This window comes from Arachis hypogaea, chromosome 20 (assembly GCF_003086295.3).
Source record: "Arachis hypogaea cultivar Tifrunner chromosome 20, arahy.Tifrunner.gnm2.J5K5, whole genome shotgun sequence".
NCBI lineage: Eukaryota > Viridiplantae > Streptophyta > Magnoliopsida > Fabales > Fabaceae > Arachis > Arachis hypogaea.
In genome coordinates, this window is record NC_092055.1 from 67,917,927 (window position 1) to 67,942,328 (window position 24,402).

Here is a 24,402-nt window from a genome sequence, read left to right on the forward strand (position 1 = left end):
ACCGACCTCCCTAGGTCACCCCTTTTTTTTATTATTATTATGTCTTTTCTTTACTTATCTTCCCCTTTCACAACCTTAAATTTCAGAAATCGCCCAAGTGATAATCCCGGGTACTCTTTCCCACCAAAGACGGAGGGTTTTAACGAGGCCCAACCATCAATAAAATTCCATTAAGCTATATTTTTCTTTTCCTTTTCAAAAATGTCCCAAATACGGAACAAAAATACGGCCACCACTGGGGGACCGATCACCCCCCAATCCCGAAATACGGATATCCATGTAAAAACCGACCTCACGACGGTCCGCTCACCCCAAACAGGGAACAAATAAACAATAGAACAGCTTAAAATGGAATACAAAAAGAGGCCCGAACGGCCCAAAAACCATTAAACGAAGTTTAAACTACGAGTTCACGGTTACACGGCCCACGGCCAACCAAATACCCAAAGCAAAAACTAAAGTTCAAAGCAAAATTCAAAATACAAGATACAAAGCTACTCAAGGTCGACAATTCGGCCATCACGGACGGTCTTGAAAGCCCCCATTACAGACACGTCCACACCCGGAGCCAACACCAAGGCCTGAGCCTTCATCGTCTCCTCGGTAGCAGTGATCGCATCCTTAGCATCAGCCAACAACTCTGTCTTCTCCCTCTTCAGAGCTGCAACTTCAGCCTTTAAAACCTCCAGCTCGCTAAGAAACACGGCAGCCTGAGAACCCGCGTCGGAAGCCCGTTGCCGCTCCGCGCTCAGTTGGGAAAGAAGTGAAGTCTCTACCTCGGAAAGACGGAGGATCTCTGCCCCAGCCTCCTTGGAAGACTTCACTGCTTTCTCCCTCGTAGCCTCGGCAGCCTCGAGCTGCTCCTTCAATTTAGCCACCTCAGCGTGCGAATGATAAAGTTTTTGTTCCAACAAACCAACCTGAGCCATGACGGGTTCGGCCTTCCGAACAACAACAGCAGATCAGAGGAGGGCACGATACACCGACTTAGCCTGGAACGAAACATCACAATCATCAAAAAATGGCTTCGTCCCAGGAATCAAGTGCTGATCAATAAATCCAGAAGCATCAAAACGCCGATCCATTACACTGGGCAAAGCACTCTCCTCCTCAAAAGTCTCACTGCTAGGCTCCTCGGGCCTCTTCCTCTTCCGAGAAGCCTCGGCAGCCGAGACCACGACGACTTCAGGCGAGTTCACAGGACCAGGCAAAGCCCGAGCGTCGGCCCTCACCCCCGACGAAACCACCTCATGAGAAACAGCCTGAGAATCTACAGCGGGATTAGAAACAGGGGTAGCAGGAGACGACGATCCCTCCTCCCGACCCATCGCCGCCTTCAACCGCGCCAAAGAAGTCAAACCACCAGCCATCTCAACTGAAAGAAGCCAAAGAAAAATCAAGTTACAAAATCGGGAAGAACAAAAGCAAAAAACCAAAAAAGAGAGCCACACACCAATATACGTCCGACAAGCCTTGGGATCCCCCATGACGTCTCGAGGATTTAACGGGCGCTCGCCAAATAGATGCCACAGAACACTAGCAATGTCCTTATTCTCGGGAGACAGACCATCATAAGTGACCTTAGTCAAAACCGACGGGCCGGCACCGAAGTTCCAGTATGTTGGGAACCGGCCCTCGCCCTCCGACGTCAACCAAAACGGACGATGCCCCTGGACAGGGCGCACTTTAAAATACTCCCTCTTGAAACCATGAAAGGAATCCTCAAACAACCCAAAAATACGACGATGAGGCTGAGCACGGAATGACATAACCCCTTCTTATGCTTCCCTTCCTTAGTCGGAAGAGTGCATAAGAAAAGGAAGAGAAAAACAGGAACAGAAGCCGGAAGATCAAGATACCGGCACACCAATTCAAAAGACCACACGGCAGCCCAACTATTCGGGTGAAGATGAGACGGTGCCACGGAACACCGACTCAGCAAATCCTGAACAAACGGAGAAAAAGGGAACCGCACACCGAGCCGAGTGAACATCGACTCGTAAACCCACATCCAGTCCGGCACAGTGGGCGAATGGAGGTTCAAGTAACAAACGCGCTCGTCGGCATCCAAGAGGATGAGCTCATACCGCCTCTCCTCATCGCCACCACCACAAATCGCCCCCTGATCGCGGAGCCTCTGAAGATCATCCTCCGTCATCCGTGACGGAACGCCCCACACATCGCTAGTCACCCAAGTGTAACGAGCAGGGACGCCCCTGGAAGGGGCAATTGGGGCACCCACACCCTCATTTCTCCGCCGATGCATACCTAAAACAGGGAGGAGCACCACCATCAGCCTACTAACCCTACGCAGAAGCAAGACAGAAACCTACCACCACTACCAACCCAACACGGTGGTGCACCGCCACTACTAACCCAACACGGCGGTGCTCAGCTCCTTCAAGACTCGAATACCACCTCCCAAAACACAAAACGCAGTACAAAAATTGAAAGAGAAAGAAAACAGACAGAACAATGCATGGCAAAAACAGAACAACAGATGCACCACAAAACAAAAAACAAGAAAAGCGAAGCATGCCAACCTGGTAATGCAGAAAATAAGCCTAGGAAAGCTTGAGAAGAAAAAGCAGCAACAACACCAGAGAGCAGTACCACAGAAAGAAGAGGATATTTTTTTCAGAAGAGAGAACGAAAAGAAAATGAAATGAACGAGGGAACTAAAATAAAAAGCCAAAACGGTTTCAAAAGGAGGGCAGAAAGACACAAGTAACCCTAAGCAAGGTAAGGCGCGTAGGGGCAAAAGAGGAAAACGTCCCCTCACATTAAATGCCCCCCTCGAAAAAAGAAACTAATAAAGCACGCCTCGAAGAACGCAACGGACGCAGTGGACTCGAAAGAGTCACGTCAAACCAAAACGGTCAGACGAACCTTCAGCAAAACCGAGGCCGAGACACCGATCTCCCTCCAAAGAACCAAACGAACGCCCAAGAAAAACTAAAGACAGCCCGCGGTCAAAACCACACCTCCCAGCGACTGACCGACCTTGCTCGCTCTCCCGCTGCGGGGGCAACTATTACAGATCCGGCCCACGGATCCCGGACCCAAGGTTGAACCCGAACCCGGTTTCCCGGGTTCGACCCGCCTCCCTCTTCTAGAAGGCCCGAAACCGGCCCTCCAGAACTCTTAACCAACTTTCGAATTCAAACGTCTTCCCTTTCTTGATCAAACAAGATAAGATAAGATAACTCCCATCACCTATAAATAAAAGACCCAAGTCCCTACAGGTATTCATTCATTCCTCACACATTCTACCTCTTAGATCCATTCTGATTTGAGCATCGAAGTGTCTTTGCAGGTACCACCCCCTATTGCTCCAGTCAAACAGTCCGGCATCCGCCTCGACCTGCAAGTTCCCGATCCATCTCTCAACCCGTACCGGAGACATCCAGTACAGATTCTAACCCACCACTGTTCCTCTCAAGATCCCTCATAATCTGTTGGAAAAGTTTCAAACTTTTGAGCTTTGAAGCTGGGGTTTTCTCGTTCCGCTTGTTAGGTCATCTTCGAGATATGCGCGGAGCTGGCGGCGACGGCGGTGGTGGTGGTGTCGCTGTCAAAGATGGCAACACCTACTGGGGAAGGAAAGGGGGCACTGATTTCAGAGGAATCGTTGTGATCTTTGCTTGGGTTTCTGTTCCGCACAACTTGCTTCGGGAATTCGTTGATTTGTACTCTTCTTTGGGATGGAATTCCCTTGTTTGTTATGCTCATTATCTTTCTGCGTAAGTTTTTCTTTCTAATTTTTAGATTTGTTTGGGTTAATTTGTATTTCTTTTAGATCAATTTTTTCTGCATTAGCATGTAGTTGTTTGTTATTTAATAACTGATTTGATTATCAGATGGAGTTAATTGAATAAGAAGATGATGAAATTTGTGGGCTTAGTGTTAGATGAGAGGAATAGGTCGTATACCCAAATTAGTTTGAACTTAAAAATTAGGCTGTTGCATGGTATATCCTTGTCTTGGAGAGTAAAATTGTCAATTGTTAAATAGAATCTTTGCTTTTTGGAAGTCAGTTGGTTATTAATTCTAGCTAAAGTGGCAATCTCAATTCTAGCTAAAGTTTTTTGGCTTTAGAATCTTGGCATCACTTTGTTCTAGCCTTCTAGCTAATATTCCGGTTTTTGCTTCTCTTCTTTTGTGTGATTCTTTATATTCCTAATTTTCAGTGTTCAAGCAAACAAGCAACGACCTAGGGTGTGTTTGATAAACACGTTGGGAGGAGAGAAGTACGTTTGAGCTTCTTGAAAGTTTTATTTTTATGTTTGGCCATTTTTATTTTCCTGAACGCAGAATTGATTCTGCTTCTGAACGTTCAGGAGAAGCTAAAATTTGTAGCTTTTGCGTTTCACGTTCATGGTTGCTTATTGTCTTTGGAAAATTAGGTGAAAATTTTATTTCTTTTTTACCAATCCTACCCTTCATTTTCTTCTATAAAAAGGATACCACTAACTATTACCTTCATAATAATTCTTTATAGTTTTTCCTACTTCTTCATAGTTCTTAGTTACAATTTTTTTTCATTAAAATAGTTCAAATTTATTTTAATCACTAGCAAATTAAATATTTTAATTTTTTTATTATTTTTAATACTCATTTTCATATTTAAATTTTTATATTTTTATTGTATTTTTTACTTATATTTTTTTATTTATATGATAAATATTTTTATATTATTTGTATAGTGTTCTGATTTCTCATATTATGTTTTTATAAGTTTTTTTTATTATTTACTATACTATTTTTTATAGATATATTTTTTATTAAATCTTTTTTTAATTTTTGTTTGGCTTTGTTCATATAATTATTTATTTATTTTATTGTATTTCTTTTATTCATATGACAAATGTTGTTGACCTTTTTTTAAAGATATTTTTATTATTATTTTTTTCATATGAATTCCTTTTTTTCTATCATTTCCTGCATTATATTTATATTGTGTATGAAATTTTTTTATTTTTTATTTGATTTTATTCATACGAATTTTATTTACTTTTTATTGTATTGTTTTGTTCATATGATATATGTTGTTGATTTTATGGAATTTTTATTATTTCTTATCTGTATGATTTTTTTTCTATTTTTTGATGTACTCTATTTTTGTTTTGTATTAATTTTTTTATTTTTTATTATGACTTTATAAAATTTGTAATTATAATTATTATATACTACGTTTATTATCAAAATTTTGTATAATATAAATTATCTATGATCATATAAAAAAGGACAAAATAAATAAAAAATTAATTATAAGTAACAATAAAGCCATAAATAATGAAAATTTATAGTCTAAAATAATACTAAATTAAAGAGTACTAATAGTACTAGAAAAATTATAGAATATTTTTTTTATTTGATATTATAAAATTTATAGTACTCTCTTTCATTTTTTTATTGTATTTATTTTATTTATATGATAAATATTTTTTATATTATTTTTGTTAGTATTCTGATTTTGCATACATATAAAAAAATTATTTAAATTGATGTCTCTTTTAGTAATTTTTTATCTAAAAGTGATTTTGAGTAGTATAATCCAAACAATATTTGTTTTACTATAATCAATTTTGATATAAAGATTGTCAAATATAAATCACGTTAACCCAAACTTACTTTTCATCAAAATCAATTTTACAAAATCAATTTTATGCAAACTCCCGTTTGCAAACTGCAATCCAAACACACACCTACTTGTGGGTCTTTTTCTGGCCCGTTTAGTGAACTTTATCATGGGATGGCAGCTTTAGTGAGTTGGAACTTGCATTATCATGTTGGCCAAACCATGTTGAAACAAAATGGAACAGAAAAGTTTGGCTTGTATAAGCGCCTTTCATATAATTAGGTTTTCACCATGATATTGATGAAAAACATTAAGTTCGTAGATAGTTGATGGGAAGTAGATGTGGACCTGTTTTATCAAGTAAAATTAAAATAGATGAAAATTTACCGGTGATAGACTAGAAAAGTTACTCTTATTGTTTCATCAGATACATGTTACAGAGTTTACACATAAAATCAGGAATATGGGTGGGTTGTAGAGGTGTAATTTCTTGAGTCATTAAATTTTCTCCATAATTTTAGTTACGTATTATAAGACAGCAATAGTTTCAGCTGCAATTCTTTACAGATGTTTGTGCTCCGCTTTGTTGCATATGCAAATATTTGAGACCTGCCCACATGTACATGTCTCTATATCTTACATGGTTTGGGAAGCTTTTTCGTACAATGATATGGAACCCAGCTTTTTCAGACGCGGAAAAGATATGGAACCCAGCTTCACTTCCAGCTATACAGATGTGATTTAGAATGGAAATGTTGCTGTGAGTCTGTGACTGTAAAAAGAATATGTTGAAAGGAGATAAGAGCATAAAATATTAATAATATCTGGTACTCTACTACATATTAAGTAGGCTTGAGTTGTTAGATGTTGTATGATCCTAAATTACTTCTGGCAAAGCACTTTGAAACATGCTAAGTGATAACCAACTACATTACTGTTGAAAGCATACTATTTTGTATTCGCATTTTGTCTCTGATCATTGCCTTATTTGATCTATACTTATTTGGGTTTATTGGTTTGGTGCTTGATACCGACAGAAATGTTTATATTACAAATTTCTTCTCTCATGCAGATTCCATGATGAAAATGCCATGTCACTGGCATTTAGTGTTCTTGAGGAGCTTATTGAGGTCTGTGTTGGAAATTTGAAAACATGCAAATATCTATATATATCCTTTTAAGAAGCCGTGGTCACTAGGCAGTAGGCACCATCCTCTTTATATTTATATCTTGTCTATGTTCTACATTATTGGATTATGCTAGAAACAATTTTGCATTTTGCAGGAACTGTGGATTAGGCCATGTCCTGTTGTATTTGCTGCATTTTCTGCTGGGTCAAAAGCCTGTCTGTACAAGGTATTTCAGGTAAGTTTTAGTCATCTGATCTATCTTTGGCATATAGAGAATTAATGTATGTCCTATTAAAATAGAGATTCCCATTGTAACAGTTTTCATATAAATGCAGCTTATTGAAGGAGGATGTGAAGCTCGAATCCACATGGTAATCACCTTTTATTTTATTTTTATTTTAGGCTAACTATGAATTTTGCCTTTGTTCACTCCGTGCTTTCATCTTTGATTGATGAAATCTTTTAATGCCGATTGTTTTTAAACTTACTAATTATTAGTTTATTTTGTGAAGCATAACTATCAGTTGCTTAAGAGATGTGTTTCCGGGCACATCTACGATTCTGGCCCGCTAGATGTTACGAGTGATTTCGGCTTCCGCTTCTCAATACACCCTTCCATTGCAAAAGTGCCCGGACCATCAAAGCTTGCTACCTGGGTAGCGAAATCTCTTGTTTCTGGTTTAGATGCTCTATATATAACCAGGTTGGAAGTCCTAGTCTTCTGAACATTGGCAAGCTTTATATTCTTCTGTGGTAAGTGTTGTTAGAACCCCTAACTAAGTCGAGCAGCCGGTATCTTTAGATATTTCTATTTTAAAATAAATTGGCTTTAATTTTCACTTTTGTTTTTAGAATTTTGGTGCCCCGTTTCTCGTTGTATGTTCTGAGAATGATGACCATGTGCGGTACCAAAGCATCTACGACTTTGCCCAACGGCTGTGCAATCTTGGTGGAGAAGTCAACCTTTTAAATTTGAGTGGCTCGTCTCACGTAGGTTTGTCTGAGGCCCAATTTCCCCTATGCCGTTTCTAATTTGGACCTGTATGCTGTTACTTGTTTCAGGACACTACAAGCAGCATCTGATCCAATATAGGGCTGCTGTGAGCAATTTATTTGAGAAGGCTGCTTCAATATATTCGCAAAAACTGATCCTCGAACGAGAAAGAACTCATATGGAAGGTTCACAAGATGAGATATCCGAGTTAATCTGCGACCTTCAGAAGGTGGCTATCAATTCAAATAAGAGCCTTAGAAGAGTTGCAGTTGGGCCAAGCGACCATTTCTTTATGCCTAGTGCTGCCGGACATTACAATGATAGGGACTCTGGGACTGTGCAAGACGAACAGAAAGAAAAACCTGTTTTTCTGCCCAGCTCTCCATGCATCAGTGCTCATAGTGTCCTTGGTCAATTTCTTTTTGACGTTTGCGTTCCGAAGAATGTCGAAGGTTGGGATGTTAAATTTTCCGGAACTCCAAACGGAAGGTTGTGTTCTTCAGCTCCTAGGCATTCACCTTTCAGTGGTATTAAACGCATCCGTCGCTCAAGGTTATGAAGCTGTTTCTTGCGTCCGATTGAGGAAATACTGTTATATAAGCTTGACTGAACCATCACCAATTTTCCTAGACATAACTAGAAGATATTATGGATTTTCGCTACGACAAATGGATCATGCATTTTAAGGGACAATGGAAATTTAATGGTTGAAATGGCTTTGACTATTAATTCGTGGTTACCCTTAGAAACAGAAGGGTGTGTAACCTTGAAAGAAGAGGTTTTGATGGTTCAAATAGTTAGACTCACAAGGTAATTTCATGGGGGTAATCTCAAACTGTAATGTGGCATTTGTAGTTTGAGAAGTTGGTTCCCTATGATAAAAATTTCTGTACATAACTACATATTATTATTATTATTATTATTATTATTATTATTATTACTATTATTATTATTATTATTATTATTATTATTATTATTATTTATGTAATATATAGTTTTGAGGGAATATAAAGTTACGGTGTAACTTGCATGAGGCTTGGAACTTGCAAATTAACTTTGCCTAACAAGGAAAACACGAAGGTAAGTAAAAGGGATACGTGTAATTCCCCTTCTGATGTATTGTTTCTATTTGTTAATTTGGCATCCCCTAATCTTACCTTACATATGTTAAATATGTGTGGGTTTGGCAGTGATTGTTGAATTGAGATCAATTAATTGTTGAATTGATTCAGTTGCTACCCTTAATATTAATCTCTCTTGTAATGATAATTCAAGTTTTCATTTTAATTTTAATGGTTTTCCACCCTAATAGCTACTCTATTTTATTTGTCACTCATTTATTTTTACTAAGCTCTTGATCAATGTATGAATTCAGAAAAATAGAGTATATGGTGTCCATGATGATGATTATAATAGTTACAAAATGTTAACAATATTTAAAAAGGTGGTGATAAAATTAAATTAAAGTTGATTTTTTTTATATTTTCGTAATATTTTTTTTAATAATAAAATATTCTTAAATAATAAAAAATATTATTTTAATTTAATAACACTTTTTTTAAATATTATAATTATATAAATACAATGCCAAAGGAACATTATGAAAATGTATAAAAAGTGTTGCAATTTGCTGCTAATTTTTTTGGTAATAGATTGGAGGAGTGTGTTATGCATAGTTATAAAAAATTGGTCTGTTTTTATAGAATATGAAGATAATTTTTTTCTAAATTAAAAACTACAAATTGGAGGTTTAGATTTAGGTGGAAGTAGAAAACTGAAGGTTAAATTTTGGAAGGAAGTAAAAAATTGAGTATCAATTTTGGGTGGAGATAGAAAACTGAAAATCAATTGTTTGTTTAAAAAAATTTTTAATATTAAACCATAAATTTGACCTTTAAATTTATAAACTTTTTTTTAAAATAAAAATAAAAATTCCAAATCTAATTCTCAAATTTATAATATTTATATAAAATAAAAATACATTAAATTTTTATATTATCAAAAAACACTACTTATATTACAATACAAAAAGTCAAAAGTGTTGTGATAAAGATGGAATGAATGCCCATTTATCAATTGGGTGGCTGAGTTTTTCAAAACTTAACTTCTCAATACAAATTGAGAATTAATGAAGGTTGAATGTTTGAATTTTATATGTATAAATAGAAGGCATATCCTCACGTAACATATACAATAAGAACAATAAGAATATAACATTCTTCACTCTCTCTCTTTCGTACTATTCTCTCTCTTATATACTTTATTTTAATATTATTCAATACATAATTATATCTATTATATTGATATAGTAATTCTAGTGAATATTACTACTAGAGCTATCTAATTATATTTTTTTATTTTATATTTGTTACCTCTTTCTTATTTATTTATTTAGTTATTTTATAACACGTTATCAGCACGAGACTTTGATCAAATTTTAGAAAGACTTCAGGTAACAAATTTTTATTATGTCGAAGCTCTATCATCTTGATATATCTGAAAATAATTATTTATTATGGATATTAGATGTTAAAATCCATCTTGATTCAATGGATCTTGGAGATACCATTAAGGCTAAAAATAATGCATCCCAGAAGGATAAAGCCAAGGCCATGATTTTTCTTCGTCGTCAGTTTGAAGTATGATTGAAAAATGAATATCCCACATTAAAAGATCCTGCAGATCTGTGGAAAAGCCTTGAAGAAAGGTGCAATCATCAAAAGACGGTGATACTTCCTCAAGCCTGATATGTTAGGAAAAACTTTCTCGACATTCCATGCCTCGAATGTGCTCCTGCAGTAGCAATCGAGAAAAAGGATTTTAAAAATTTTTTTGAGCTAATTTCTTACCTTCTTGTTGCTAAGCGCAACAATGAGTTACTCTTAAAAGAATCATGAAGCGCGCCTAGTTGGCGCCGCCCCATTTCATGAAGTAAATACGACAAACTACCCCAAAAGAGGTAAATGGCAAGGTTTTAGTAACAAGAAAAATTATGGAAGGAAAAGGAATTATGTTCAAAAGAGAGGATCTCACCAGAAGTGGGATAAAGAAAGAAATAATGGACAAAGTAAATCAATTGAGGATAAATGCTTCCGTTGTGGTGGAAATGGCCATTGGTCACGTACCTGTCGTACCCCAAGGCACCTTGTTGATCTTTATTAAGTATCCTTGAAAAAGGATGACAAAGAAAAGGAAATAAATTTTGTTTCAAATTATGAAAATTCCACCACTCATTATGATGTATCTAATTTCTTTGAGGATCTTGAAGGAAATATTGGCCATTTGATCAATGATGGAATAGTTTAATATGTGTGTTTGTTAAGTATTCATGTGAATAATTTTACTGTGCATGTATTTTTACTCATTTTATTATTATTATTATTTGTTTTTGAAGAAAAATGGCAAGGACATATTCTGAAGATATTTGCATTGCGGATAGTGCAAGTTCGCACACTATTTTTAAAAGTGATATATATTTTACCCATCTGGTGCCAAAAGAAGAGTATGTTAATACTATTATTGGCTCGGACAATGTGATAGAAGGCTCCGGAAGAGCTATAATTTTGTTTTCTGGAGGAACAAAATTTGTAATAAATAATGCACTATTATCTACCAAGTCTCTGAGGAACTTGTTGAGTTTTAAAGATATTCTCCAAAATGAATATCATATTAAGACTATGAATGAGAGAAATCATGAGTACTTATGTATCACAACTCATGATTCAAATAAGAAAGTTATATTAGAAAAATTACCCTCACTTTCATCTGGGTTATATTATACCAAGATTAGTGCAATTGAATCACATGCCATTGTAAACCAGAAGTTTACTAGCCCAAATGAATTCATAACTTGGCATGATAGATTGGGTCATCTGGGAACAGCCATGATGAGGAGAATTATTGAAAACTCCCATGGACATTCACTAAAGAACCAGAAGATTCTTAAAACTAGTGAATTTTGTTGTGCTGCATGTTCTCAAGGGAAGTTAATTTTAAGGCCATCACTAGTAAAGATTGGATTTGAGTCCCCTGAATTCTTAAAAAGGATTCAAGGTGATATATGTGGACCTATTCATCTACCATGTGGATCTTTTAGATATTTTATGGTCCTAATAGACGCATCTTCGAGATGGTCACACGTGTTCTTATTATCTTCTCGCAACCTAGCGTTTGCGAGATTATTGGTTCAAATTATTCGATTAAAAGCACAATTTCCAGAAAATCCAATCAAAGCAATTCGTCTTGATAATGCTGGTGAATTTACTTCCCAAGCTTTTGATGCTTATTGTATAGCTAATGGAATAAGTGTTGAACATCCAGTAGCTTATGTTCACACACAAAATGGGTTAACAGAATCACTTATTAAACGCCTCCAATTAATTGCTAGACCCTTACTTATGAGAACAAATCTCCCAACCTCGGTTTGGGGCATGCTATTTTACATGTCGCAGCACTTATTCGTTTGAGGCCAACGAGTTACCATCAGTTTTCTCCTATGCAATTAGCCTTTGGCCAGCAGCCAAATGTTTCCCATTTAAGAATATTTGGGTGTGTGATATATGTTCTCATTGCACCACCTAATCGCACCAAAATGAGACTCCAAAGAAAATTGGGGATATATGTTGGATATGATTCTCCCTCTATAGTGAGGTATCTTGAGATACAAACCGGAGATGTATTTAAAGCCCGATTTGCGGATTGTCATTTTGATGAATCAAAATTTCCAACATTAGGGGGAGAGAATAAGCTTCCTGAAAAGGAACTTAATTGGAATGCATCATCTTTGATGCATTTAGACCCTCGATCAGGGCAATGTGAACTAGAAGTTCAAAAGATTATACATTTGCAAAGAATAGCAAATGAATTGCCTGATGCATTTTCCGATACAAAGAGGATAACCAAATTTTATATACCAGCGGAAAATACTCCAATTCGAATTGATGTCCCAGTAGGACAAGTAGCCACTGAAGCAAATTCACGCCAGAAGCGTGGCAGGGCGAAAAATGCCCCAATTCGAATTGATGTTCCAGTAGGACAAATAGCCACTAAAGCAAATACACGCTAGAAGCGTGGCAGGCCTGTTGGTTCCAAAAATAAAAATCCTCGAAAGAGAAAAGAGGTAAATACTATTCCTATTGAAAAAGACACAGTAAAGACACATGCAGTTGTCCAAAATTCTGATATAATTTTAACGCCAGAAGACGTTCAGGTACATGAAAATTGTGAAAATGATGAGATCTCGATAAATTATGTCTTTACAGGAGAGAAATGGGGTCGAAATAAGACAATTGTCAATGAAATATTTGCATATAATGTGGCATTAAATATCATGCATGAAAGTAAGGATCTTGAGCCAAGATCAGTCGAAGAATGTCGACAAAGAAATGATTGGCCAAAATGGGAAGCAGCCATGAAGGCTGAATTAGACTCACTTGCAAAACGTGAAGTCTTTGGACTTGTAGTCCGTACACCTGAAGATGTAAAACCTGTTGGATACCGATGGCTATTTGTGAGAAAACGAAATGAAAAAAATGAAGTTGTGCGCTACAAAGCCCGACTTGTGGCACAAGGTTTTTCACAAAGGCCCGGTATAGATTATGAAGAAACGTATTCCCCTGTAGTGGATGCGATAACATTGCATTATTTGGTCAGTTTATCTGCATATCATAAACTGCATATGCATTTAATGGATGTGGTAACAGCCTATTTATACGGCTCATTAGATTGGGATATCTATATGAAAGTCCTTGAAGGGCTAAAGATATCTAAACCATCCAATGAATATTCACAGGGGTTATACTCAGTTAAATTGCAAAGATCTTTATACGGTCTAAAGCAATTTGGACGAATGTGGTATAATCGTCTTACTGAGTATCTGGCCAAAAATGGATTCAAGAATTATGATATTTGTCCATGTGTTTTCATAAAGAAATCTGCATCTGGATTCATTATAATTGCTGTGTACGTTGATGATTTAAATATCATTGGAACTCCTGAAGAGATTCCAACAATTATAAAAACTCTAAAGGAAGAGTTTGAGATGAAAGATCTTGGAAAGACTAAATTTTGTCTCGGCCTGCAGATCGAGCATACAAAAAATGGGATCTTTATTCATCAAACAACATACACAGAGAAGATCTTGAAAAGATTTTATATGGATAAGTCACATTCCTTGAGTACCCTAATGATCGTAAGATCTTTGGATGTGAAAAAGGATCAATTCCGTCCTAAAAAAGAAAATGAAGATATCCTTAGTCCAGAAGTACCATATCTTAGTGCCATTGGAGCGCTAATGTATCTTGCTAATAATACACGACCCGATATATCATTTGCTGTGAACCTACTAGCAAGATATAGTTCCTCTCCAACCAGAGGACATTGGAGTGGAATCAAACAAATATTTCGATATCTTCATGGAACGGTTGATATGTAATTGTTTTATCCCTATGGATCCAAGTCCCAATTAGTTGGCTATGCAGATGCTGGATACTTGTCTGATCCACATAAAGGGAGATCTCAAACAGAATACCTGTTCACATATGGTGGTACTGCTATATCATGGAGGTCCACAAAACAGACGATTGCTGCAACATCCTCTAATCATGCCGAAATACTAGCGATTCATGAAGCAAGTCGCGAGTGTTTTTGGCTCAGGAGTTTGATCCAATATATTCTGTCATCATGTGGACTGATTGATCATAAGATAGCTCCAACTATTCTGTTTGCAGATAATACAGCATGCATTGCTCAACTTAAAGGTGGATACATTAAAGGTGATAGAACAAAGCATATTTCTCGTAAATTCTTCTTCACTCATGATCTTTAAAATCAAGGAACAATTGATGTCCAACAGATCCGCTCAAGTGACAATCTGGCAGATTTATTCACAAAGTCACTCCCAAAATCCTCATTTGAAAGATTGGTACATGAGATTGGGATGCGCCGATTTCGAGACATTAAATGATGTGGGCAAGAGGGGGAGACTGTACTCTTTTTTTCTTGGTCAGGTTTTTTTCCCATTGGATTTTTCTTGACAAGGTTTTTAATGAGGCAGCCCCCATTACAAAGGATATTGTATTTTTTTTCCTTCACTAAAGTTTTTTCCCACTGTGTTTTTCTTTAGTAAGGTTTTAACGAGGCAATTATCCTAAATGGACATCCAAGGGAGAGTGTTGTGATAAAGATGAAATGAATGCCCATTTATCAATTGGACGGTTGAGCTTTTCAAAACTTAACTTCTCAATACAAATTGAGAATTAATGAAGGTTGAATGTTTGAATTTTGTATGTATATATAAAAAGCATATCCTCACGTAACATATACAATAACAACAATAAAAATATAATATTCTTCACTCTTTCTCTTTTATACTATTCTCTCTTATATACTTTATTTTAATATTATTTAATACATAATTATATCTATTATATTAATATAATAATTCTAATAAATATTACTACTAAAACTATCTAATTATATTTTTTTTATTTTATATTTATTACCTCTTTCTTATTTATTTATTTAGTTATTTTATAACAAAAAGCCACCATTTGCAAACAGAAGATGAAGAATTATTCTTGTTTGGACATAGTCATTGACGTGGGGCCTAATAGACAACCAAATATTCTACGATATGTTGTGACTTGTATTGTGTGCCACACTTCCACTTACTCTTGTTTGTCTTTTCATGTTTTAATTCTTCTACGTATTCATCAGAGTCATCATTATCCGTCAAAGATAAGATCAGGTTCATCCATTCGATGCCTAGAATATCAAAGGAAAAGTATAATTATTATTTTTGAAGAGAGTGGAAATATAATAATTATTTAAAATATTTAACTAACATCTGTTTATGATAAGTTTATTATTAATAAAAAATTTTAAATATTTTTATTTAATAATATAAAATAAATATATTAAAAATTAAAATTTTTTATATTTTAATAAAATAAAATCTTTAGATTCATCTATTCAATGTCTAGAACTCTAAAGAAAAAGTATAATCGGTATTTTTAAAAAGAGTAAAAATACAATATTTTTTTATAAGTTTACTATTAATAAAAAATTTTAAATATAAAAAATTTAAATTTGTAATATATTTATTAAATAAAAATATTTTTTGAAAAAAATTAATTTATGAGCTAAATCCATATTTAAATGAGACAACGTTCAAATAACCATTGTTAAAAATATGATCCTGCAACTATTTGTTAAAATTTGCCCCCATGCAGGATCGAACTACAGACCTTCAGTTTACAAGACTGACGCTCTACCACTGAGCTATAGGGGCTTATTTATTAATGTTCTTCTCCCATTACATCTCGTCATTTTGATATTCATATGAGATATTTAGATACCACTATGAGCACCACCGGCATAATAACATTTTAATAAAAAAATTATAAAAAATTTTATGCATTCAATATATAAAATGTGAAAAAAAAACATTTTTTCAATAATTTTTAATAAAGCTCTTAATAATTTTGCTATGATACAAAATGATGCATAAAAAAATACGAATGACAAATAAGTTTACAAATAATTTTAAAATGTGATGAAAATTAAAAAAAAAATTATAAATGACAAGCAACTTATATATATATTTGGTATTAAAACGACTTGTATTTAACAGGCAAATTTGATCAATCGACCTTCTAAAAAAAAAGTCATTCGAAAAAGATGAAATAACTTTAAGACCCATTTGGTCTTCTAAAGTTCTTATACATCAATTCATTTACAGCACTTTAAACTTTTCATATATGTCACATGATTAGTAACATTCCATCTTTAATGTAATTGACTCGAAAAATAGTAAACAGTGAAAACTGTAATCACCAAAATCTTTTTTATTTGAACTATATCAATAACATTCCACTATAATGTTAACAGGAGCTGCAAACTCGAGCTCTCCTTTATGCATTGAAAACTGCTGAATATCCCAACTATGAGAGACGTCACTTAAAATGTGTACTCATAATTTGGCCACTTGCTTCTGGAAGGTTGGGTCCACACACACAACCACCTAGATAACTTGTATCGTTAGAAAGTTATAGAATAGAGAAAAAAAAAACAAAAAACAAAAAAACTGTTTCTTAACAAAGTAAATAAATACCTTCCCAACACTTTTGCCTGAGTGGAGATACTCCACAGCATCTACAACAGAATGCACGCCTAGAAATCTCTTTGGATCAATAGAAACCTATGTGAAAAAAAATCAGAAAAGTTAAGCATCTCTTGCTGGAAGGGTAACAACTAGAAAATCCAAGATGAAATAATATCATATACATATATATGAAGAGTTTAATTTTAATGCACTAATAATGTAAAATGTTTTACACAATTGTCCAATCACATCCGTTCTTTTGGATGACTGTTCACGCGGTCAATGTAAAAGGTAATTATTTTTTTGTGACGTAACATTACGTAATTGGATGCACGTATAAAACTATTTTACACTAACAATGGATCAAAATTAAATTCATATATAAAAGGTATAACAAAAATTACCTTCAAATTTCCCTTAGAGTAGAGATTAAATAGCTTATCAAGATGTTCCTGCCACAAGTGACTATATTGCACCAGGAAAAAGCCAGCCTAAAAATGGGAATTATGTATAACCATAAGATGAACAACTTAGGAAACATATAAATACACCAAACTTCGTACGGGAGGAGTATTATATTTACAGGGATGTATAGAGTTATATTTGATATTTTACAAAATAAGGGTATTCAGTGTATTATTGTATAAATCTTATTGGAGGTCAATCTATGAACTTCATTAAATCTCGTGAAACACACGAATAAAGTGAGATAAGAAAATTAAAAATAATAAACAACAATAATTAATAGTAGCCAACAAGTACGGCACTCTTCTATTGCTACATACCACTGTTTGGCTCTTTGCCAAGAGCCTGTCACACAGTCCAGGGTAGTTTGATGGCGTCCAACCTTTTTCTCCTTGATACTGAGTGAAATGGAAACACAGTATTAAATCATTCTTATTCATTCAGATAGGTAAAAAAGATAAAAGATAAAATATATGGTACAAGGTGAATAGAATTCCATGTTCCATACAAGGTGAATCACACAATGACTATAGTTCAGTTTACATTAGAATAGGGGATAAAAGATAAAATATATGGTACAAGTCCATTTCGAAGCACTGCATGATTTAGCACAAAGCTTTCAAATCCAAGAACTTGAGAGTAGGACTAAGTGAGTAACAAAAGTTTCTTTGTAGAGTTTCCAAGTGTTCATAGATACAAAGAAACTTTTGTTAGTCCTTCTGTTTAATAAATCATGAAATGAAAAGGGGGGAGGAAGGGAGAAGAAGAGAACAGAAAAGAAGGGGGGGGGGGGTACCTGAGAAATCATGCCAATAATAATGAGTCTCCCATGGACTGCCAAAGCTTGCAAACACAAGTTTAACATGTCGCCACCAACAGACTCATAGATGATGTCAATACCTTTCGGGAACTCTTCCATTAGGACCTGAAAAAGTAAGCACAAACCAACCGGTTAACAGGAAGCAATTTGCAAGATAATGTCATGATGTGCATATGTCAATTTCAGTTTGTGCTGGTCTAGTGTCTAGATTTATGCATGTTTGAACTTTGAATTCTTTTAATATGCCAAAAATGTTAAAATCTCCACAGTAAAATTAGAATTACTATCCATGACACAAGGAGGACTTATTCACTTATAAGAAGCCATCAAACAACTGAATAGCTAATAGTGTTGCAAGTGGTTCGTTTCTGTAAATAGGATCATTCACTTATCATACCCTAACAAGAATTAGGGGGTTATGAAATATACAGATTTTATATCTTCACTACGATAGTCGATGACTCTATCAACGCCCAATTCTTTCAGAAGCTTAGCCTTTGCTGCACCTCCACAAGTTGCAACCACTGTGTTTCCAGCTAATTTAGCAAGCTGCAGAAATAAACCAAATCATGACTTGGACAAGCAAAGGGATTTGTATGGACAAAAATAGTATAACCATTAACCAGTAAACGTTTTACATGGTATATGGATAAGATAAACAAAGATGATAATAATATGTTGAATTTATCTAGAAGCATTATGTTAGTCTGTCCCGCTTCTACTTACCACACTACAGAATAAGCAGCAGTATGGAATTGGTTTAAACAAGTATTTCCTAGAAACATATACGCATGCATAAGGTTGAAAAAGAGCATGGGATTTATGTACCTGAACAGCAAATTGCCCTGTTCCACCTGCTGCAGCAGTAACAAGCACCACTTTTCCAGATTCCATTTGCCCTGCCTATGCAGTATGTACAAAGATATTTTAAAAAAAAATAATAATAACCACTCGTGTAAGGAAAATGGTAGCAAAACAAAAAAATTCTTGTGTTACATCGATACATGAGATAGAGTTTCACATATAACAAATTCAGATAGTTCTGAAGCAAGGAGATAATCTTATATTAGTCAACCTTTTCTAGAGCAATTGAAGCTGTTAATCCTGATGTAAGCATTGCAACAACTTCTGGATCTGGTCTTGCCACCGGAAGCGCATGCTTTGCAGGAATCTATCAAAAGCAACAGGACAAATCAACACTTAGCCACATCAGGTTCATATTCAAAAATCACAACATATTATTTATTAAATAAGTGGTAGATAGAACTCCAGCAACTACACCACTAATATGAAAGTAAGACTCGGAATATGTTAACTGGTTCTCACCATTATGAATTCAGCATAACCTCCAAAAGTCATGAACCCACAAGGCATGCCAACTTTCAAGTCAGTGACAGAATCCCCAACTGCTGCAATTATTCCTACAGCCTAAATATATCACAAACAGTAAGTACAGATGAGAGTAGTGGTATGCTGCATCACGTGGTAGATTTAATATCAAGAAGTTTTCTCCTGGGGGTATATCTATACCTCAAATCCAGCATCAAATGGAAGACGAGAAGCAACATCACTGGTTTTGCCACCGAAATACCTGCCTGAGCTAAAATTTACCTATCATTACTGATTCTTGTTAGAATTCTTGACATAAACACGTTCTAAATTAATAAGGATATCACAAGTAAAAGATTCAGAGATAATGTGGGTCGCAACTGTGTATTAATAAATAATAAAAAGAGAGGAACTGATCTCGGGAGACTTCATTAGTTTTATACATGACCACATCCATCTGAAATTAATATTATATCCTAATTGTTTTCATTCTAGAGACAAATAACACTTGTTTATCTTGAGCAGTCCTGTCATGCCTAAGTTATAATCAAATATTAAAATCATGAGAGATGATGATATATTGACCATTGGGTCCCTTTAAGCAAATAATTTGTAAGTTGAAGTATCCAAATTCATCTGACAGGTTCAGTTATTAATATATTGTCTTCTTTGTCATAATAACAGATTCTGAAGACAGTCTTGCTCTTCAACTAATAATTTATACAAGTAAATAGTAGAAGTTTAGAAACTGTCTTGTATATTTCATTTGTACAATTAGCATATTTTCTACAAAGTTTAAAGAGGAAGATACATTTATGGACCCTAAATGATTCATGCTTACTCATCTTGGTCACCAAAAGTTTTAACTCTGTAAACTGAATCCAATGAATTTTAAACCATCTCAATCAAATCCCTCGTTGAATGTGAGGTGCCGAGCATTCATAAAGCTCATGTACAATATAATCCTACTCTACACATTTTACATTGTACATGAGCTTTATGAATGCTCAACGACACCTCACATTCAAGGAGGGATCTGATATATATATAAGTCAATTGACTCAACTGATGAAATTGACCTTTTTAATAATCAAATTGAGAATGCATTTTTCTCTCAAGGGTCAATAGAAAAGATGGTTTTCTTACAAAACTATGATGTTCCTTGTATACAGAATGTTCGAGTAATGAGTATATAAGATGAGATGTATAAGTCATGCTGTTTTCTGACTTGAACATTTATCGCTTGAGTAACTGATTGATTCTTCTGGTCAATTAGTTAACAAACAAAACAAGTTTTATCTATTTCCCACAATTGAGGCTATCTCTAGTGTATTAATCAAGAACAGAAAAAAAAAAAAAAAGAAACAAAAAACTCAATAATATGCACGCACGAACCTCTCAGAAAATTTAGCAACTTACATCACTAGCATTTACACCAGCATAAATTATCTTCACAAGAACATGATTTGGTTTGACTGGTAATCTCAGTGGTGTCCTCACTATTCTAGTAGCTTTCCGAAAGTCGTGAGTTAAGGTGTGAACAACTCTGCAAAGGGTAAGCAGCTTTCAAAGGCCAATAAATAAAACATAATTCAATTGAAAAGTTATGAGAACAAACAGTCAATAGATCAGAAATTTTGGAGAAAAAAATCACACCCATATACAGCAATAAATACAAAGTGAACACAGAGAAAGAGTGTTCAGATGCACACATTTTTTCAAAACTCTCAGGAAGTGTAATTGCTGGTGCTTTGAAATCAGATCTTCTCCTCAAACGTGAGGAGCGTGCCAAGTACTTTGCTTCTTCTGCTGGGGTTGGCCAGTACTCCATACCTCGACGATTTGTAATCCATAGGCAATGACCAGCTTTATCCTCATCCGTAATGAGCTCAAAAGCACCTTCAAAGGTCAAAATACTTTCATGTCAATTTTATCGTATGTTTAAAATACTCAGTGATCATTAACATTGTCGCAATGTGTATTAAAGATTAAGAGAATCATAATCAACAACTCAGTTTATATTTTCAATCAATGAAGCAATGATCCAAGGTTCAGCTTAGCATCTTAAACTATTTTAGGACATACGCATAATATGAAGCTTCTTTAGTAGTCACTATATAAAGTAGAAAGCATTGTGATTTGGCAAGCTACATAGTACAAGCAGACCCCCAACCTCATTTGGCCAAGCCTCCTTATACAGCAAGGAAATGTATACATACCTTTTACAACCATTTGCATAGGTACAAATCCCCCCATAAGATGGATAAAATCGGGATCAATCTTTAAACCCATCTCAGTTTCAACAAACTGCATAAAATTTTCAGTAAATTGTTATAGATTATTACAAAAATCTTCCTTTGAAAATCAGTATATAAACAAAGTATAAACTAAAGAAAGACAGTAGTTGACTTCATAGCATTGGGGAAAAACTAAATGATTGTAATCAATTTCAACATAATATTAAAGATTAATAATATAACAAAAAATATCTATCCTTCAAATACAACTCCTACCTCAGGAGAAAGAACATTGATTCGAATTCCCTGACGTTTGTATAGACGAAGTGATCTAGAAAACATAACAACACCACCTGCAGAAGCATAATCTAATGAGTTAGGAAGCTATAGTAAGTCCATTACACAATTGCTAGTCAGTCATTTTTATTTAGTTATTCATTTATTTGTTATTTTATTTATTTGTTATTTGTTTATTTATCTATCTATCTTAGCATTATTGTCATAGGCAAACAATATGCTCTGTAAGCAAAAACTGTGTCAATAATTGTTTGGGGGGGGGGGGGGGAGTAGAATTGGGGAGTAATGATTGTTATAGGAAACAATGTGCTCTGTAAGAAAACAGTGTGAATAAAAAAAGAAAGTAGAATTGGAGAGTTTGTCCTACCCCCACTTCAAGCCCAATCCATTCAAATGAATGCTTGTAAGTAACAGTTTCACTTTTTTAAGTTTTAGCAAACCATTTACTTGTTTGTGCCATGCTTATTATTTCTCAGCAGAAAATTTTCAATCAGTATTCCCCAAATTAAAGTGGGTAATTAACAAACCTTTGGAGCCAGAATAGATAGGATCGGCATACATTGGATAAAGACCAGAAGCAGAACCCAAATTGATAATCACACCAGGCCTTTTTGCAGCTTCCATGGTTTTAATCTATTAAAATATAGATAATAAATGTCACTTGCAAGTGGCAACCAATGGTTTTAACATTAATTTAAACATAAAAGGGTGAATAAACGTATGTAATAGATACTGTGATTTCAAATGAGCAAATTCAATATTTTCTCCAGACTAAGAATGAAGGCTAATTTCTTATTAGGATAATCACATCCTACTGTTAGCTTACCGCAAGACGAGTGCTGTCAATAACAGCAATCAGGTTGACATTAATAGTGTGTCTCCAACTACGAGTGCCATCTGTTTGATCCTTATTGAATGGTATAGGATTACCAATCCCTGCGGAGGTGATACAAATGTCTAGTCCTCCATAGGTCAAAAAATGCTTCTCAAATGCTGCAGCTAGATCCCCTGTTGATGGTTCTGAATTAGTACAATGGTCTACAGACTAAAACAGCACATCCCTTTATCTACAAGTTCAATCATGATAGTTGGAACAAGACAAGATGCATTCTATATATTATGAAACTTCAATTGTTTACTTTCTTCCATGCAAATCTCTAGAACTATGAACTATATCATGTTAAATTAGAAATGGAAGACCGGAAACAAGATCGCAAGGCATCAGACTTATGAATTTGGGCATCAGAATAGCGAGGTTTAGAGATTGAACATCTGCAGGTGATCAATTAACAAACAAGATATACTCTGAAACTAAGAGACAAAAGAAAGAAAACAAGCAAACAATTCGAACTTCTAGCATTGTGGAGCTTGTCGAAGTCCAGCTGTATTTTCTTCATAATTGACAATAAGTCCACTTACTTGAGTTACTGACATCGCATTTCATGAACATGACTGATGGAAACTCTAACTTAGAGTGAAACTTGGTGTGGATTTTCTCAACAAGGGAAGCAACTTCTTTTCCCCTTTCTTCAGAGTAATCGACAATTGTAATAAATACACCCTTCTCTGCAAGAGCTAGGACTAGACCTTTGCCTGTATAAAACAAATACAATACAATCAGACTACAACATCACAAGGAAATCATAGATGCTATAAAAATAAATAAATAAATAAAGATTTCGAATCAAGCACACAGTCATCGCTATCTCCTAAACAAAAATGGTTAACTAAATTAAATTAATCCAAATAATAGAGGAAGTTACCATGCTTCCACTAGTCTAATAAGATCAATTGATCAATTGAAGAACATAGGATTGATTGATTAACACAATGAATTATCAAATATCAAAATTCCACAGCTAAAAATCACAGTTCTTCGGTTGAAGCTTATCTTCAATTCCACCACGCAAATTCCACAGCAATAAGAGCACAACACAAATAAAAGAAAGTCAAACAAGTGAGGGAAAGACGCATGAGTTACCGATTCCAGAGGCACCTCCGGTGACGAGCGCCGATAAGCCAGGTTTGATCTCCATTACCGTTGTTTGGTGCTGTGATTTGGCTACAACGAAAGATGAATACTGAAATATACAATTTTTTAGTGTTGTTTTTGACGACTACTTGCCTGGGAATGAGTGACGAGTGAGAACTCAGCACTAGACTCGCTACCGTTGAATGATAGATATAGATAAAATAAATAAAATATAAACAGAAAAGAACAAAATTACACAACGTGAGGAATTTATCAATCTCTTCTCAGATAGGTCATAGGTTACTCTTTAAACACTCACCGTTAAGCTAGGAGTACTATATTATTTAAATAAAAAAATTAAAATTTATAATATCTTATTGACTAATTCTCCATATATAAGTGATTTTCCATACAAGTCATACAAGTCATTTATAAACACGTAGTTTCACTTTTATTTTGTGTCTCTTTTTCTTC

At 34.8% G+C, this 24,402-nt stretch overlaps 2 protein-coding genes and 1 non-coding gene across 3 annotated transcripts; 1 reads left to right on the forward strand and 2 right to left on the reverse strand.

The window, feature by feature from the left end:
* The first annotated feature begins 2,787 nt into the window (after positions 1 to 2,787).
* On the forward strand, positions 2,788 to 8,642 carry LOC112785921 (uncharacterized). The gene is given in 9 exon segments (XM_025829345.2): positions 2,788 to 3,067; positions 3,317 to 3,743; positions 6,654 to 6,711; positions 6,866 to 6,946; positions 7,047 to 7,082; positions 7,224 to 7,421; positions 7,423 to 7,464; positions 7,564 to 7,705; positions 7,774 to 8,642. Coding segments are annotated over 9 exon segments (1,755 nt in total). The 3' UTR covers positions 8,265 to 8,642.
* A 7,281-nt stretch (positions 8,643 to 15,923) lies between these two features.
* On the reverse strand, positions 15,924 to 15,995 carry TRNAT-UGU (transfer RNA threonine (anticodon UGU)). Its single transcript has one exon. It is a non-coding gene; the product is annotated as a tRNA-Thr (tRNA).
* Positions 15,996 to 16,374: 379 nt separating this feature from the next.
* On the reverse strand, positions 16,375 to 24,248 carry LOC112783166 (uncharacterized). The gene is made up of 18 exons (XM_025825973.2): positions 23,938 to 24,248; positions 23,376 to 23,549; positions 22,783 to 22,964; positions 22,484 to 22,589; positions 21,936 to 22,012; positions 21,642 to 21,729; positions 21,135 to 21,321; positions 20,842 to 20,968; positions 19,624 to 19,704; positions 19,420 to 19,521; positions 19,169 to 19,264; positions 18,922 to 18,996; positions 18,523 to 18,642; positions 18,070 to 18,198; positions 17,594 to 17,671; positions 17,213 to 17,299; positions 16,818 to 16,904; positions 16,375 to 16,727 (listed from the first exon to the last, which is right to left on the reverse strand). The coding sequence occupies exons 1-18, from the start codon at positions 23,990 to 23,992 to the stop codon at positions 16,677 to 16,679; spliced, it is 1,902 nt and encodes a 633-aa protein (XP_025681758.1). The 5' UTR covers positions 23,993 to 24,248; the 3' UTR covers positions 16,375 to 16,676.
* Between the last annotated feature and the right edge of the window lie 154 nt (positions 24,249 to 24,402).